Genomic DNA, 18,181 nt, shown 5'->3' on the forward strand with positions numbered 1-18,181 from the left:
GGTATGAAACACAACCGGATTGTCAAAAAATAATGACTTTTCTACGTGAAGTTTCACCACTATGAGTTTTACAGGATGACGTGTATTTTATAAATTTCTTTACCCCGGAAAGTAAAACACCTAACACATTACTGCGCTGGAATGAGTTGTACTATCTTTTATAATGGCATTTGGGTGTGGGTTTATTAATTTGGAGAAACATAATGTATTAGCAATATATGTATAAGCACTGTAGATTCTTTTCAATTACACACATCAGCAAATATATGAGCTAATTTAAAAAATATGAACTTAATTGTTGCACACCCTAATAGACGAGGAAAAATCTTTTTGCCCCTTAATTGCATTTGCATGAGAAGCCGAAAATGGAACAAGCCCTGTTTATGAATTCTCTGCTGACAGTTTGGCTAGATTATTATGGTTGTTAGTGTCTCTCTCTTTTAACTCAAAGGCAGGATAGACATTTCTAAATCATATAAATTGGCACTAAACTTGTGTTTTTATATATTTGCTGAACATTTTCTTATGGGACAGATTTCCCTGGATTAATGACTAAACATGTTACTTTCCAAAAAAATTCTCTTTTGATGTATTTCCTTTCCCTTGCCTTCGACTCTTCCCGGTACCGAGAGACGGGGGGGAAGTGTGTTACCGGTCTCCTTCGGGCCATCCCACGGCCCAGAGGGGCGCTATGTGCCTCTGTTATGGGCTTACAAATACTGGTTCTGGAATTCGGCCAGAATTGCAGCCGCAACCTCTCCTGTTAATTTATTTTCTCACTCAAAGATGTCTCTCCATCTCTCGTACCTTCACTGTGGCTAAGAACGATTACGTTAGCTTTGTATTTGAAATCGATTGCTTAAAGAGCTGATGTCAAATCGTATCTTTCTTTCTCCTTTTCTTCTAAATAGAATCTTTTGTTCCTGGGAAATCGGGGTCTCGACTACTCCTTACAAAATCACTAGAGTAGGTAAAGGAGACCCAGGGCTTAATCCCTATTGTATTGAACACAAGCAATCAATTATTTTTGCATGGTGCAACTAATGTATCAAACAAGGGGCAGTTTTACCTTCCTCCAACTGTGGCTTCTTTGTTCAGGACATGAGTGTAAAGTGGTTAGAGGGCTTGGTATTATAATGACAAGGGTAAATAAAGATGGTGTTCATGGGCTTTAAGATGCACATATATGGATATAGATACACACACATACAAATGTCTGTCCATCCAGACAGGGTGTCTTCCAGTGCCCACATACAATTCGTGACATTTGCCCCAAACTTAGCCCTTGTACAGAGGTTCAGATTTGCCCGTGGGTGCACAACTCTGAAGCTCGGAGGCCGGAAGTGCCTACGTGTTTGCTGGAACCCAAAGTCCGGTGATCGTACTGGAGCCCCTACCCTTCCCCTGTGCTCCCCAGGCCCCCCTCTGCTCCCGGAGCCTGTGCCTTCCCCTCCGTGCGGGGATAAACCTATTCCTTCCTTACTCCCAGTGACTGTGTAAAGGTCACATAAAATAGAACGTGGAAGTGGTTTGTGAAAAGAATTAAACAAACAAAGCAACAAAACAAAAAACAGCCCTTGAAGGTACAGGGAGGAAGACACCTCCTCTGCCCTCTTCCATCCAGTGGCTGGGCCTGTGAAATAAGCCGAAAAGAGACAGATTAGCAGAGAAGCAGCGTTGGCCCACCTGTGTGTGGGGCGGGTCAGAGCTCTCGCTCACGCAGCGTGTTTAAAAACAGCGGTCAGTTTGCGGGGAAGTCACGAGAGGAAGGGTAGGGTGTCTTCGGGGCGGCACACTGGGGGCAGGTGGACGTGTGGGACGTGTAGGGGCGTCTCCGGGGAGACCAGGGTTACTCAGGGGTGTGGTGTTGGAGCGAACCTTGGGGCCCCTCCCTGCCGACGTGTCTGGGGGGGATCAGAGCCCAGCCCCCCTGGCAGGGGAAGGGAGACACACCTGTGCGGGCTCATGTCCTGCTTGTGGGCAGGTGGGGGGGCGCAGAGAGTGTTTCCCGTTGTTGCCACTTCTTTCCAGTTGCGTTGGGCTCAAAATAACCCTTTTGGCGACGTGAGATTGAGGGGTGGAACACTCTGATAGGCCCCAGGGGCCAGGGCTCTGGGTGCCCGAGCACCACGCCCGCTCCTGAGGTGTGGGCTGGATGGAGTTCCCGGGTCCAGAGAATTCCCAGCAGAGACCGAGGCCCGAATCCCTTCTTGCCTGAAATCTCGCATCCTGACTAGACAGAGATGCTCTTTCAGCTAAGACCTTGATTTTCCACTGCTTAGGACTGAGCGTTTTCTGTCGCTCAGAGCCTGGTGCCTTGCTGATTGTTTGATGTCTAGAAATTAATTGAATGATGAAGTTCTTAAGCCACCACACAAGGAGAAGGCTGCCTGTGCGCTTGGGAAGATCCAGTAGTTTTATCTTCAGCCATTGTTTACTTATGTTACAGTTTAATCTCCTAATGGCTTGGATAAAGCTCCCCCAGGGCACATGCTGCCTTCTGTTGCAATTGTCTGTTTTTGGAACTTTCACCAACAGAATGACAGCTGATTAAAAGTGGGAATTTGATAAAATTCTCCGTCACATCACAGTAGCTAACCCTGCATGTGGCACTTAGCGAATGCTGGTTAAATTAAAAGATAAATGAATAAATAAAAAAACATACTCATGAACATGCAGCCTTTTTATTATTGTAAGCCACTGAAGAGTTAATTTTGCTTGCCTTGAATTATCTAAACTATTACAGCATTGAAATGATTGTATTTTAGGAATCATTTTCCGTTTGTTTTGTTTGCAGTGTAGATGGTGAGCCAGGACTAATATTCCTGATTTATGGCTGTGTGTTTTGGGGGCACTTACTGCTTTCATAGGAGAAGATGGGTTTGCTATAAACGCGTTCTGCAGATCACCTGGAACTAAGCTGTGTCGTCGAAAACAGCACAGTAACACGCAGTTGGGCTTTGAGTTTGAACACACTGGGGCGGCAGCTTTCAACCTCTTTGATCTCGCTGTGCATAAACCAGTGGCTCAAATTCTGCGGTACCCCCAAAAACATGTTTTTTGCCAGCCTGATAAAAAATAGGTGTGATTTTGATTCACTCACACTGGACAGCTGTTGTCATTTTTTAAAACTTCACAGTCTCAGGGAAAAGAGGTCAGTGCCCCTGACTAAAGAGTCAGTGATTATGTTTTACAAATTCTTGGGACACCCCAGTCGAAAACCACTAAGCTACAGGTATATTTGTGGAATATATATAAAGGTATGTATATGTATATATGTATATTGAACAGTACACTTTCAACTAATTTTTGATCTTTAAGATTGCTTTTGTAGAAATTTCTTATAAAATTATCAGTAGTTAGATCAACTAAGTACTTTAATAAACTTCCAGCTTTGGAAATGCTTTTGACCAATTGTCTATTTCTTTTTTCCATTGTTCACATTTATTTATCTTCATATCAGTTTCTCCTACAGCCCATATAATAATATTTCATCACAAATATAAAAATGTGGATGTCCTCACCGACCTCAGGTTATGGGATATGTAAAGACCCTTAGAAAAGATACACAGTCCTTTAATATTGATCAAAAAGACATGTTGCCTTTGGAAGACCGGTAATTTTTCAACCAACATTTTTGTTTTCCCCCAGTTCTTCTGAAATCCCTCAGTTCCGGCTGCCATTTGACGTGGTGAATTTTGAGGTCGAGCTTATGAAGGACCTTGGCGTGAAGGTAAATGAAAATCATAACACGTGCACGTAGTTCGAAGAGAAAGGAGGAAGCTCCCCACTAACGATTAACAGCAAAATGTCACCCGTTTTAGGCGAGAGCAATTAAAAGCTCCGCGAGGCGGCTGCAGCAAGACGCTGCCCCTCGCTCGGGGCGTTTGTCTGTCTCGTGGCTGAGCGCCACCAGCCGGGAAAGGCCGATCAATAGCTCTCGTCTGGCGCGCCTGCGTGTGATTAATTGTCTGCAAGAAACAAATTCCTCGATTGCTTTAGGGGTTCGGTGCAGCTGATAGGAGGATTTGCTTCCTTTAATCACGGTGTTTTTTTTTTGGCCCTCATACAAGTTGTGTGTGCTCTGAAGCATTCATATTTCACAATGTGGAACGTCATTTCTCACAGAGGTTTATTTTGTTTATTATATGAATCACGTCGGTAGCGTTAATGTGATAATCCCTTCTCAACATAAACCATGGACCAGTGAGGTGGGAAGCCACGACTTTGTATTTTTCAGACGCTGGGGTGTTCTTTTAAAGATGGTCAGAAGTTGACAAATTATACTTTTAGTGTTCAGCCTGCGATCTCTCCCTCTCCTTCTCTATTATTTAAGGGCTTTGTACTCTGGCTCTTCCTTTGAACATATCGCTGCTTTTTTGTTTCAGAAGTGTTGATTTTCTGTAACAGGCCTCACACAACACAGAAATAAAGAGCTACGTTTGACAGAACACATTCTACAGGCACATGCAAAGGTATTTTGAGAAGTGATTAACCAATGATGCGTGGCTCCTGCCTTTAGAAATAAAAATAATCACTAAAGAGGGAAACACTGGAAACAATATTTTGTGCTTCTGCACTTTTAATTACATTTCAATGAAATTACATTTCAATGAAATTACATTTCATCACGAAACACACATCTTCCAGCAGGAGCACCTCTGTGTGAAAACCCAGGGTCCCAAGCAGATTCTCTGAGAATGATTTTTTGCGTTTGAAAGATATATTTTGAAAAGTTCTCTAAATGTCCTCCACTTTGAATACAAGTTCATGACCTCAATCTCATTGAATAAGGCCATGATTATTTATTGAGACTCCGAACGAATATATTAGGTGTGGAAGATTGAAGATTAATCAGAAATTAAGGTGCTTCTAAATGTATCGTAATTGCATTCAGCATTTGCATTGCCAGGGCACACAGATCGCTCCTATTAGGTAACTCTTCACGAGACAGGGCCAATGTCCTGAGTGTCAGAAAACAGAGGCTTTTGCCGGCGTCGTGCTGCTTCCCGATTTCATAGTCAGGGAGCCTGGGCCAGGTCGGCACCGCTGGTTTTGGTCATTATCGTTCACGGCAGATGCCTGGCACTGCCGTTTGGGTAAAACAGACGGACCTGCCGACCTATGCAGAGACCGTCTCTGGGACGACAAGAATGTTGGGGAGCCCAGACTGCCTGGGGTGCAGATGGCGAACGCAAGGCCGGCGGCCTGAGTCCGCACCTTGTTTCAACCTGGCGGCAGCGAGCGCCCAGCTCCTTGCCCCCAGTTAACCTGTAGTTACATGGATACAGTCCTAACTTTCCATGCGGCCCTCTGAAGGCCACCGTGAGGCTGACGTGGCCCCCAGTGACAATGGGTTTGACACTCCTGGCCTAGAGGGAGGTATGGGAAGGATTTACCAGCTTTTTGTACATTTGAATTTTAAACCCGATGAATTTATTATCAAGAAAAAAATTAGAACGTAAATTAAAGAGGGGGTTACCACTACCTTCTCCATCTCCAGTTGTGTTAAGACACGAAGCAGATGGACGTGTTCAGACACAGTCAACAGTCCGTTGCACGTGCAAGTCCGGGGAGAAGGGGCAGTGAGGCGCTTTTCCACTGTTGAGAACTTGAGTCCAGGGACACGACGCCCCCGCGAGATGACCTGCCAACCTTGGCCGGGAGAGGACACGCTTCATCAAGTGGCCTGCGTGTGCCACCCACCTGCCCTTCCTCAACCAACTGGCCCTGTGTTTGTGCCGCTCAGTTAACGTCGCACGCTGTGAAGTCCGCAGTAACTTTGCGGCAGGGACGTGAATTCTGCATCCGGTCCAGGCTGCTTCACTCCTGCGTGGAATGTGACGGGTCCTCACTGTGTACGCGTGCACTTGTGTGTGCGTGTGTGCGTTTGGCTTTAGGTCTAGCGTTACCTTGGCTATTCTTTGAGTTTTTATCTCTTTCTAATGCGTCGGTTTCATTTCTCCAACAAATCATTATGGAGAACTCGCTTTTGCCAGGGAGGGGGTGCTAAGGGCTAGTCTAGAACCATCCTTCTTCCCAGCTCTCGTCTGCATTCCTGATAGTGTAATGAACACATCTGTCACCCAAAGAACATAAACTCATCACACCCACCACCGAGGTCCATTCATCATCCGCACTCCCAGCCATGTTCTTTAGCTAAATTTCCTATTGAATAATTTCAATTTATTTCATATGTAACGGCTTGATAGATTGGCTCTTGTTAATACTAAGATGAATTTTCCAAGTCAACTCTTGTGTCACAAGAAAATAATGAGAATGTTATCTGCTCTCTGTCTGTACGTTATATATCATTTCCACTACTCCATTGGCTGGGATCTCTAGTATGTTTTAAAAGAGTGATGATTTGTGGTATCTTTCTGTTCTCTGAGATGGCATTTTTAATCATACTGAATAAATATTTCTTAGACTTAGGATATTAAAATTTTATTTAGTGCTTTTTATTTTGATGGGGAAGGTGTGTTCAATTTTTTCCTGAATGAAAACCCATGTTCAGTTAGTGTATTGAATTCTCTCCCCCTTTGCCCACTAGCATAGGGCCCCTCTGTCCTGTTTCATTGTCGCGGAACGTGCAGAGCTGGACTTGTTTTGTTCACGTCCCTGAACGTTTCCTTTCGCACGCACACACGCACGCACGCACTGGCCACCTGGATGTTAACTCTGGAAACCCAGCAGGGAACAGGAAGATACTGTTGATCTTCCTGAACAGTTTCAAGTCCACTGACACCTCGTCTCTGTTTGTCTCACTTTATTGTCACTGTCTTCGTGAATCGGGGTAACAGAATTACTGTAGCCTCATAGTCATGGCCCTCCCAGCGTTTAATTACCTGGTGGTTGGTAAGAATGTCATCTCAAGACTTGAACGTTAAATGTAAGGATTTTATCCTTCCGAACTGAAAGCCTTTTTATGGGACAGAACTTTGACCTTTCCTTTTTTCATATGCTTATTAGGCTTCTCACCTATTTTATCCTCATATCTATTTGGCTAATGTATATTTTCCTAGAAAAGAATGATGTTTCATTCAGAATTTTAAATTAACTGGTATAGATTTGGACATGTTATTCCAGTACACAATGAAAGGACCCCTTCTGTACCTGTGATCATTTCTGCTTTTGTATTTCTAAGCATGTACCTTGTTTTCTTAACTTTTCTTCCTGATAGAACTAGGTGGTGGTTTGTGCAGTTAATGTATTTTTTAACAAAAACAGCCCTCGGAGTTTGCGTTTCCTTGGTCACTAATTGCTCAGTTTATCTTTATTAATACTTTCTGTCTGCTATCCTTACACTGTATTTGTTATTCTTCTTCAACCTCTTGAGGTATGTGCTCACTTCATTTTTATTTTTCTAGGTTGAATAATGAAACCCTTTAAAATTATTAATTTCTCTCTGAACAGACCCTTGCCAGCACCCATATGTCTGTATTACTACTATTATTGTGATTTTTCTTCAGGAATTCTAGTTTTGTTTTTCCCTTTTACACAGAGATGATCTATAATGGTTTTATACAACATGATAGAATTCAAATTTTTATTTTTTACTTTACATATGAGCAAGATATACATTTTTTTTTATTTATCAGGTATGCTCCATTGATTTCACATCAAGGGGGTCATTTCTAATAAAACTATTTTTTCTTTAAAAGAAAAGGCCTCTTAGCTGTTATATTTTTCTAAAATCTCTCCATTTTATCATAAGAATCTTAGGGCAGACTACTGCAATTTATTTTTAACTCTAGGTGGCCTTAAATAAAGTCTCAGGTGTTGCCTGTGCCAAGTGATATTACCAATCTTTTAGCTTAAATGCTCCCTTTTGTTTCTTTTGCAATTCAGAATAGGTAGATGTGAATATTTTTGTTTCATAGCATTGCTAATATTTCTGATGGCTTTAGTTTTTAAAGCTAATAATGTAACTCAGCATAAAGAACTTGCATTTTTCTAAATAAGTTTAAAACATATGTATGCCATTTCTCAAAATACTCTGCTAGAAGTCTGTTTTGATTAAAGTTCATTTGTAACCGCTGGGCATTTCCTGTGCTTCGTGGTTTGAGTAAAAGTACCCGACTGAGGTCTCTCTTGCGGGGCGATGCCCAGCCAATGGTGCTGCCCCGGGCGGGGCGGAAGTCTCTTCCTGGCCCTCTATTCATCGTCTCGTTTTTCACGACTGTTAGGGGAGGCAGGGGTTTTCCTCGTTAGGGATGCTCTTGGAAAACCGACATAAAGCCTTATATCTGTGCCAGGAGAGACATAGTGGAATAACAGCGGACAAATAGTTGTCGTTTCTAAGGAAAGCTACATATTTCAACACCTCTTCGAGTTCATGCCCTGCCCCAGAAATTCTGGAAATATGTTATCTCTTTGGCCAAATCTCCTATCAGAAACAGGTGAACATTGTTTTCTGTGTATCTTTATACTGGGTATCACCTAGTTCATTTAAGGAAAGAGCTCCACTCCAGAAACGCTTCTAAACCTTTATCCTACATTATAAATATTATTCTATATATGCATACATATTACGGATGTGTAAAGGACATTGGCATCGGTCCAAAGTGGATAGTAGGTGGAACTTGTATTCAGCCCTTATATTGGATTAGTAAGGACTCTTGTGCTGAGATTGAAGTGGAATGAATCTTGCTCTGAATTTAGCTACAAAGTTTGAGTCACACGTTACTAAAGCCGCTGGAGGAAGGTATAATACGCTCTATAATCCACATCCACAAACAATGGAGATGGTGAAATATTACATGTATAAAAGTCCGGGGGCTGAAGGTACAAAAACATGAGCAGAGTCCCCACCGTGTGGCTTTTCGAATACCGTTGCTCTTTCACAAATGATTCTGGACGTCACCGGGGCGTGGCCACTTTGGACGTCTGCCCTTGTCTTGTGCTGCTGTTCTGGCTGGGTGGTGCGTGCGCATCTCCCTGCCCCAGCCCCCAAGGCTTAGTGAGATCGGCAAGTTGCAACTTCCCTGGTCGGAATAGCTTTCCACCGGTTCTTTGTCCCCAGTGTCTGGCCCACGTCGGGCTTCCGAGGTCGATAGCAGGGAACTCTGACCCATGTCCTGCACGGGGAGGAAGCGTCCTGGGGCCTGTCGGTCCCCTGGCTTGTCACTGCATCTCAGAAGCTGCTGCTGCTCCTCCCAGGTTTCGAAACACAAAAGCATAATTTCACTTGCGCCCTCCCCCAGGTGCACACACGACTGCCCCCGGGGGTGGGCACAGGCCGAGGGAGCAACAGAAGGTCTGCGTCCTCTTCCTGCGCCTCACAACTCGGGGGCGCGTTCACCCCACATGGGTGGAGGGGCCGTGCACCTGCACGCACGCACCTTCGCTGGCAGGACAGGAGGTCTCTCTGGAATAATCTTGCTGACACAGAGGATGAACTAAATCGAAGGTGGAGGTAGCAGTCTGAGGGTCGCTGGCACTAACGCACAGCGCGGCATTGCTGGTCTTCCCAACTCGCCGGCTGCGGTCGTTCTCTGTGCTGAGCCTCGTTCACAGCGTCGGGGCCCCTGAGTTTCCTTTTGTCTGGCCTCTCGCAGGGCTGTTGAGCTTACTTATTTCATGACACAAACACTAGAACATTCCTTCTTTCTTAATGATCAAAAACAATTTAATAAGAGGCCTATTCTTAAAAGGTTGTTAATAAACCAAAATTCGAAAGCGTCAGTGTTAGGTACATTTAGCAGCATCTCTGACTGCTCATTCTAACAGTCCTGGATGTTACTAGGTAGGTGTTACTAAACGCTGTTAATGTTCTGGGTTAATTTGTAGTTTTTTTATGGTTCCCGAGTTCTGAGCATGATGTCTCGCTTTCACCTCGGTTGTCCCCTGTTTGTACATTGCAGACAGTCGTTCTGTCTGCCAGGGTAGGGACAGAGTTAGCGTGGTCCAGAGTCACACACCAGCCCTCCAAGAGGCGGGCCCAGCCGCCTTCCTTCCTACTCTCTCCCCTCTGCTTTGCTGTCTCCCTCCGCCTCCCAGAAACACTGCCTTGTCAGTAGGTCCCCACGTACCGTGTGTCATGCTGCACCTTGAAGATGCTCCCAGTTCTGCCCTTTCTTCTCCCTTTCACCTGTGTACGCCAGAGACCAAGGGGGGGGGGACATCCACTCACAAGTCTAACGTCTGGAGTGACAGGCGCCCCCTGGGTCGGTGCTCTCTGGCGGACTGGGAGCAGCCAGGCCTGAGCCAGACTGTTTTCGGTCTCATCTATGTAGGTCCTGCCAGTGACGTGTCCACTGTCCCTGAAGTGCAGGGTTATGTCCTTTCCCCTGTGTATGGTCTCCTCGGCAAATGGCCGCGTTCCCTGTGGGGAAGAGCTCGGGGCGGGGGGTGGGTTGCTGCAGTGCTTACCAGCAGGCTGCCACAGGGCCCCTCTTCCGGGGACCCGCCACCCCCACTGCTGTGGGCTCCAGACCTGAAAATGGGCTCGTGTCTGGGGACTAAGCAAACTATTGTGGCTTTTAATAGGGGTGACTCCCCTCTGCTTCCTGATTTTATTCTTCTTCCCTGGACGACGTCCCCTACAAAACCCTATCCGTTCTGTAAGAAGGTCCTATTGCAATCCTGCCACCTGTCTCTATTCTCATCTCTCCGGCCTCAGCCCGCACGAACTCTCCGTCCTCTGGGTGCGCAGACTTGCGCTGGCCACTCACACTGTGTTGCGTGTATTTGTGTCCGTCTTCCGCTCGGACCTGAGCTGAACACCGAGGCAGGAGCTGCCTCATTTCTCATTTTGTCATTAAAGTGCCCCACGGAGGGCCTCGGACGTGTTCATTGAGCTGCAAGGGTTCACCCTCTTGACTTGAAAATACACTAGCTCGCTCTTTGCTACTTTTGTAAGAGGCACAGAATGCGCGTGGCCCTTAGGGACCCCACTCCCGTGTTCCACTCACACACTGTTATGCGTGTGCGCTTGCACACACACAGGCAACAATATCCCAACACGCAGGGAAGATCACGGTATCCAGTGTTGGGTTTATTTTTTTATGTTGAGCATCAAGACTTTATCCATCAACTGTCAAAGTACGATTACCCACGTGTCACTTCTTACAGATAAACTGCGGTAGAAGCCTTTCCACGAACGACATGACTCTTCAGACTTTGAAAGCCGAGGGGTACAAGGCCGCTTTCATTGGCATTGGTGAGTAGCCTGCTTGTAAATACTGTGTTTCATAATGTTTTTGAAGACTTCCTGAGTGTCCAGAATAAGTGCCCGCAGACATGTCCATGGTCAAAGTCGCGTCTGTTCAGAGAACAGCAGGCAGAAGTGAGCACACAAGGAAGACGGTCTGTTTCGTGCCCAGGGCGTGGCTGGCCCTTCCCTGCGGTGGCTTCAGCGAGGCCGTGTTGCCCTCCCCACACCAGGCCGTCGTCACCAGCGAGCATCTCCAGGAAGTGAAACATTTTCCGGTCACGCCCTGGACCCTTAGAATTGGGCCTTAGAGACAGTGAGATGCTCTAGCTTTCTCTTTATGATGAAACAAATTGGCTAACTCGATCACTAAGGACAGAATTGGCTTGCCTTCTTGTTCTATTTTTTTTTTCAAAATTTCCGAAAGACTGTCCACAGCTGGCTGAATTTTAAAGATGCGGAACCGTAGTTCCGAGAGCCGCCTGGTCGGTGGGCAGCTGCTGAGGCGGGCCGTGTGTCTGCATCTCCATGTTCTGCCGGAATCCTCCAGGGAGGTGGACTTCGCCCGCGTATTCCTCCGTCCACCCACTGTTTACGGAGGAACCGGAGAGAACAGTTGGTGTAGCTTGTTCGTTGTCTCGTGAGTGTCGCAGTCATTCTCTCTGGTGATTGTGCTGGGGACAGCTGACAGCGCGTGGACGGAGCAGGTCCGTCCTGGAGTCTTGTAGCGTGTCATTCTTCGGGTTGCACGCTGTGATGCTCTGTCTGCGTGACTAACCCACACGGAGAGGAGAGCGGCTCTGCCTCGTCAGTGCTCACCCTCCGGGTGGCACTCCATGTCAGGGGCCCAGCTGTCCCCTGCCTTTTCCGTGCGAAGTCGTCCGGGGAAAGGACGACTCCGCCTGTGCCTCTTCTCATCACAGCACCACATCACCTCTCCCTAGACAGTGGCTTCCACATCCAGGACCTCTTCCGCCACTCCCTCTATTTAGATGAAAAGTTACAGAGAGGGCGTCGTGGTTGCTGCCCCCCTAGCTGCTGGAGGTCCGCACCGAGCCTCCTTGCTGTCCGAAGCTCAGGTGCCAGGGTCGCCACCATTTCCCTCTTCCTTATTTAAGGACAGGTGTCATTGTGGAGGTCGGGGGCAGGAGGGGAAAAGGTCCTCTGTTTTCCCCAGGTTCCATTGTTGGAGGCGTCACAGTGACTCTGGTTCTGCTTTTCAACTTTATAGTTGTGTTGAGGATTTAATGCACATAAGGCAACTACCTGTCCAGTATATTCTGTTATCGATTGTATCGGCAGCACGGGGTCAGTGTGTCGCTGCCACTCTCAACAGGCTCCTGTTCAAAAATGCTCGCTTGACAATAAATGGGACACTTAGCCAGGAATAGAAATATTGGTGATGTTTTCGGACGTGGACTCCACCCTTGTGGTCTCCTAGGGCAGTCGCGTGTGAGAGACGTTCTCCACTGGCGAGGCTGTGTATGAAATGCAGCTCCATGCATCTCTGTGCAGCTCCGTGCGGCTCTGTGTGTCTCCGTGCAGCTCTGTGTGTCTCCGTGTGTCTCCGTGAGGCTCCGTGCAGCTCTGTGTGTCTCCGTGCAGCTCCGTGTGTCTCCGTGCGTCTCCGTGCAGCTCCGTGCAGCTCCGTGTGTCTCCGTGCAGCTCCGTGCATCTCTGTGCAGCTCCGTGTAGCTCCGTGTGTCTCCGTGCAGCTCCGTGCAGCTCCGTGCAGCTCTGTGCATCTCCGTGTGGCTCCGTGCAGCTCTGTGAGTCTCCATGCGGGTTGTCTGCAAAAAGCCTCTGTCCCGAAGACAAACGAAGAACCAGAACGTTGACACACCCCCAGTTCCACTGCGCTAGAAGCAGAGCAGCACACAAACTTGGGATAATGAGACAGCTTGTCACTCGGAGTGGTTTCTGAAGTGGCATTATCTTTTGTGAGTAAGAGTCGATAATGGTTCAGTTCTCCCTTTTATTTCGTGCCATTGAGTCCCCTCACCTGTGTTACTTGATCGCCACGCACCCTCCACAATGCTGCGTTTGACTCGGCCCCGCGGTGCGAACACGACTCGGAGACGTGGGGGGCCTTTCCCTTCTGTGTTGCGGTTCATTTTCATGCTGGGAGGTGAATCCTTTGACATTTTGGTGTAGTGATGTGTAGAGTGCAGTTCTGTGCTCTTTCAGTATTTCTGTGTGAATATATACAAGAAAATTTCATCTTGTCTAAAAAAGCAAGAAAGAAAAAAAGCTCCTGTCTGTAGGAGACCAGTCGTCTCACCCTCCAGGAGTTGTCTGTTTGACACCCGCGATTGCCGGGGTGGGATTTTGCGACCTTTCCATGGCCAGGTCACTGCCTGTCACTCGGAGGACCTCACACGCCCCCTTGCTTTCGCTCCTGAGTTGTGTGCTTCCAGGTCGCCATCAGACTCCGCTCACAGTTGTGTCTGCCTGTCCCCACTCGGCTGGGAGAAGGCAGCTCTGGAACCGGGATGCCGTATCATTCAGGATGCAGGTTTAGCCGTGCAAGGGAAGGAAAATAATAGTAGCTTAAACAAAACGCGCGTTTAGTTCTCGGCCGTCTCACCGGGGGGAGCCATCCTCCGTGCCTGGGTTTCGTGTCGGCCCGTAGGTGGCTCCTGGGTCCACACTGCTTCCCGCAGAAGTGAGAGATGGCACGGGACCTCCTCTCCTTTTAAGTTTGTGACTCAGACGTCACTGTTACAGACACAGTGACACAAAGCTGGCACTTGCTGGGGACAGCTGCCTACACAGAAGCATCTGACGACATAAGGAAGGGGAATGTGGAGCGTTGCACTTTGCACAGAGTCCGCGTTAGTCCCTAGTCCCCCTTTCCTATCATGGCCACCAACTGCTGGTTTTCAGTTGCCATCGGAAAAGAACGTTTTTAACCTACAATGATCCCCAAATGATGTAGCTTCTGAAGAAGACATCGTTGCGGTTAAGGAAGTCCACTGAGAGATTGTGCTGTTGCATTCGCTACTGTGTGGCCTTTATGTAACTCTCTCGTGCCGCCTTTGAGCCGCAATTCTTCTCTGTAACAGTTATTCTTAATTAGCGTCTTAGTCAGGAGTTTCTAAATTGTACACAATCCGATATACTTCCTGTTTCTTTAAGAGAAAATGAAATAAGGACTTTAGACCACCCTTTGTACTTCTGTTCACAGATAAAAACGGAAGTTGTTTAAGTATTATTTGCATAATTCAGAGTAGATTTTTTAAAAAGAATAACCCTGAGTTCATTTTAAGCCAGAAAAAAAGAGATAGGACTATTTTGCCAATCTACTTTTTAAAAAAAATTTCTAATAATGTCTAATCTAGCGTCACTTGTAAGCACTCGGGCATAATAGTGAGGTGGCTTCCGAGAAATCAGAAATGAGGGAAATGGAATTCCAGCTGAGAGTTCATTAAATCACCACTTAATGAGCTCAGCCCAGCCCCCAGAAGGAGATCAAATAGATGTAGGTCAATTATTCTTTGATCGTATTAGCATGTCTGTAGAAGGTGCATCTTAATTTGCAGGTAATAGGGACTGGTCACCACTTCCGGTACAGGAAGGGGGGTGGGGAGGAGACTCTGAGGCAATGTTGGCTGTCCTGTATCACAAAGAGAAATGGGCAAACCCACTGTAAAGACCCCTGGATCACTTTGTCGTCAGTCCAAGGTCACCAGGCTGACCCTGATTCCAAAACAGTTCAATTCCATTGGGACGCGGCGCTGATCAGGGCCCTGCGTGATCCTGGCCCCTCTGGTGGCCGTCTGTGCTGCCCAGAATCACTCCGCTGCTCTTGGTAACATAATACGTTTTCACTGAATTGATTGGGGTGACGTTGGCTCACAAAGCCATACAGGTTTCCAGTGTGCAGCTCCCCAAAACATCATCCGCACCCCGCATGGCGCAGCCACGGCCCCAAGCAGGTACAAGACCTGTTCTCGGAAAATTACACAATAAAAGACATTGAGGAAGTTACAAATAAATGGAAGGTTATGCACTGTTCATGGATTGGAAGAATTAGCACCATTGAAATGTCCATACTACCCAAAGAACTCTACAGATTCATCCCAATTCCTGTTAAAATACTCACAGATCTGGAACAAATATTCCAACAGTTTACATGGAGCCCAACAAGACCCCAAATAGCCTCAGCAACCTTGAGAGAAAAGAGCAAAGTAGGAGGGACCACAGTACCTGATATCAAACTATACTACAAGGCCACTGTAATCAAAACAGTCTGGTACCGGTGTAAGAACAGACCCACAGATCAATGGAACAGATCAGGCAGCCCAGCTCTAAACCCGTGCCTCTGTGGTCAATATTTGACGATGGAGGCATTCCCTTTACTATTGCAACAACAACAAAAATAAGGTACCTAGGAATAAACCAAGGAAGCAATATGATTTTTTGACACGAAAGGGTGAAAAGAGATACACACTTTCCTTATCAAGTGTGCTTTTGCGGGGCGGTCCCTTCTGTTGATAATGGAGTGCTCTGGGGTCTCTGGGACCCCAGGGAATAGGTGTGTGTTAGTTCCAGCCTTCTTAGTGCAGAGCCAGCGGCTTGCCTAAGGCGCCCAGGGTCCTCCAGGTCGAAACCGAAATCCCACCATCCAGGTTCTTCCTCCCCTTCACAGCGCTTCTGGCAGTCATCCCGGGGAGGGAAGGGTGGTCCGGGGACTTCAGGGAGGAGGAGGGGTGAGACCCTTACTGCTGCTGTTTTAATAGAGAAATCTGAATACGCTTGGTGGCAAGGTGAAGAAGTAAATGAGAAACAAAAGTTTGAGATGATATTCTGTTCTCTGAAGTGGGGGTGGGGAGGAACAGAAGAGAATCAGAAAGAGCAGCGTGGGCAAATATGTGATTTTTTGAAAGTGGTACAAATACCTTTTCCTCATTGATAGAGATGCAGTTTGGTGAGAATGGGAAGAATCCCAAGGTGGAACATGTCAGCCCAGGGAATTCAGTTTGCTTTGGGAGGCAGGGAGCAGGGCAGGTAGAGAGAGAGCGAGAGAAAGAGAGCAGGTGAGAACCAGCCTCCACTCACCTCCTGGCTCACACACACACAGGAAATGATAAGTGAGGAGGGAAAACTGCAGAATAAAGGAGAGAAACTGGACAAAACCCACTTAACTGTTACCTAACTGATTTTATATATATTTCTTGAAGATGTCATTTGTTTCTTTTTAGAGAGAGGAGAAGAGTAGGAGAAAGAAAAGAGAGACATCAATGTGTGGTTATCTCTTGGGCGCCCCCTACTGGGGACCCGGCCCACAACCCAGACACACGCCCTGACTGGGAACTGAACTGGTGACCCTTTGGTTCGCAGGCCTGTGCTCAGTCCATTGAGCTACATCAGCTAGGGCTGATTTTATATTTATAGCAGGCTTTAATACCAGTTTCCTTTTATGGATGGAAAAAATGAATAAAATTAAGCATTGTGTTGTAAGAGAGGGGACAGGAAGGATGGCACCTTTATTGAATGTTGTCTTATTGTTTATTTGTAATTAAAACAAAAATAATGCCTCTTGAATTTTTTACAGTGAATTTAGGGACTATTTATTAAGTGGATATTCTAGGAGATCTACAAAATTATTATCCCTTTAAGCATATAAAAATAAAACCAACATGAAGCTGGTTTGAGCTAGTTCATCCAGCCGTGAGTTGTCCTCGGGTTATAATGAATTGCTTTGAAAAGGAGTTAATTCTGTCAGGTCATTGAATAACCCTGTTAGCACATTTTTATGACAAACATATTATTTGCAGAAATACAGGAATGGTAGCGTTTCAGCAATTTGTAGTCCTTGGCAACAACCTGCATAGAATACCAACCGCCACAGTGGTAGAATCAGCCACGGTGCTATTAGAGAATATTATAATTAGGGAAAATGCAGGGCCTTTCATAAGTTGAAGATGGGAGGTAAAATCTTCTGTAAGCATCTTGTGTTATGTCCCCAGAGCCTTGTAGTCTGGGCGCACGTGAAACTTGGACGGCCGCATGAGTGTGGAATAGTGTGTCCGGTGAAGTGGGGTTGGAAGACATGAAGGCAAACTAGGCCGAAACACAAACAAGAACCAAGTCAGTGGGTGTGATCCTCAGCAGAGGCAGCCTCCTTCAGCACTTGTTCAAAAGCCCGAGTTCTTACACCGTGCGTGTGTTTCCCTCTTCCGTAGTCCAGGTCAGCTACGCAGCGTCCACGGCTGAAAACACAGCGAGTCGAAACGTCTTACTTGCCCAGTTGAGGAATGAGGTCGTTCATTCTGAACTCAGCCTAGGCCGATAGTTTAGTCAAAGGAGGAAAGTTCTGATTCTTGCCGCAGACTTAATTAGCCGTATGTTGAAGAACAGTAGTTCGATATGCATGATGTGGAAAACATTTCTCATTAAGGATTGACCTTTGCAAACTGTAATTCTTCAGAGAAACAGATACCCACAGCGTCCCCATGCCTGGCCGTGCGAGCAGATGCTGTCCCCACACGGATGCCCACGCTGTGCCCGCGGTGTGACGAAGCGGTCATGGGGTCTCTCTCCAAACCCCCAGAGTGCCAATTTACCGGAGGCCTATTTGGACGTGGCTGATTGTATCAGAATTAAGCGTCCATTCTACAAGCACCTACTGTCATCTGTCCTAGCAACAAAAACCTTCGAGATCCGTGCAGTCCCCGGTGACCGGTCCACTCTCCAGTGTCTGCGCTTCCTGGGAGCCCAGTCCCGCTGTGCCTCTGACCAGCCATGGCCCTCTGTCCAGGTCAGCCAGGCCGAGCCCAGTCCCCGTGCCTCCGACCGGCTGCGGGCCTCTGTACCATGTGCCCCCACGCCACGCCGTCAGGTCCCTTCTCAGCAGTGACAATAGCTTGCCTCCCAGGGGTCCCACCAATGGTTAAGTTAATTGAGTGCGGTGCTTCATGCCACAGACTCAGTGGTGGTCAGTGTGGTTTCATGAAAAATAGAGGATTCTCCTTAGAGAAACATTTGTGACAAGTAAATAGGTTTAAAAAAAACAAGCAACTT

General features: G+C 46.9%; 1 protein-coding gene across 2 annotated transcripts in view; it reads left to right on the forward strand.

Annotated features, from left to right (window-relative positions):
• Nucleotides 1-18,181, forward strand: part of DPYD (dihydropyrimidine dehydrogenase) — a 521,728-nt gene that overhangs the window by 163,639 nt on the left and 339,908 nt on the right. Inside the window, exons 7-10 of one of the 2 annotated variants that reach the window (XM_037051360.1) lie at nt 3,652-3,733; nt 11,077-11,177; nt 11,286-11,290; nt 15,297-15,312. In XM_037051360.1, coding sequence (XP_036907255.1) covers nt 3,652-3,733; nt 11,077-11,172 — 178 coding nt within the window. In that variant the 3' untranslated portion in view covers nt 11,173-11,177; nt 11,286-11,290; nt 15,297-15,312. Of the gene's footprint in view, nt 1-3,651; nt 3,734-11,076; nt 11,178-11,285; nt 11,291-15,296; nt 15,313-18,181 lie in introns of those variants that run through there. The other variant, XM_037051359.1, reaches the window with a different exon arrangement.

Source organism: Sturnira hondurensis, unplaced genomic scaffold, assembly GCF_014824575.4.
Source record: "Sturnira hondurensis isolate 20B ecotype Veracruz unplaced genomic scaffold, ASM1482457v3 Scaffold0007217, whole genome shotgun sequence".
In the NCBI taxonomy this organism is placed as follows: domain Eukaryota; kingdom Metazoa; phylum Chordata; class Mammalia; order Chiroptera; family Phyllostomidae; genus Sturnira; species Sturnira hondurensis.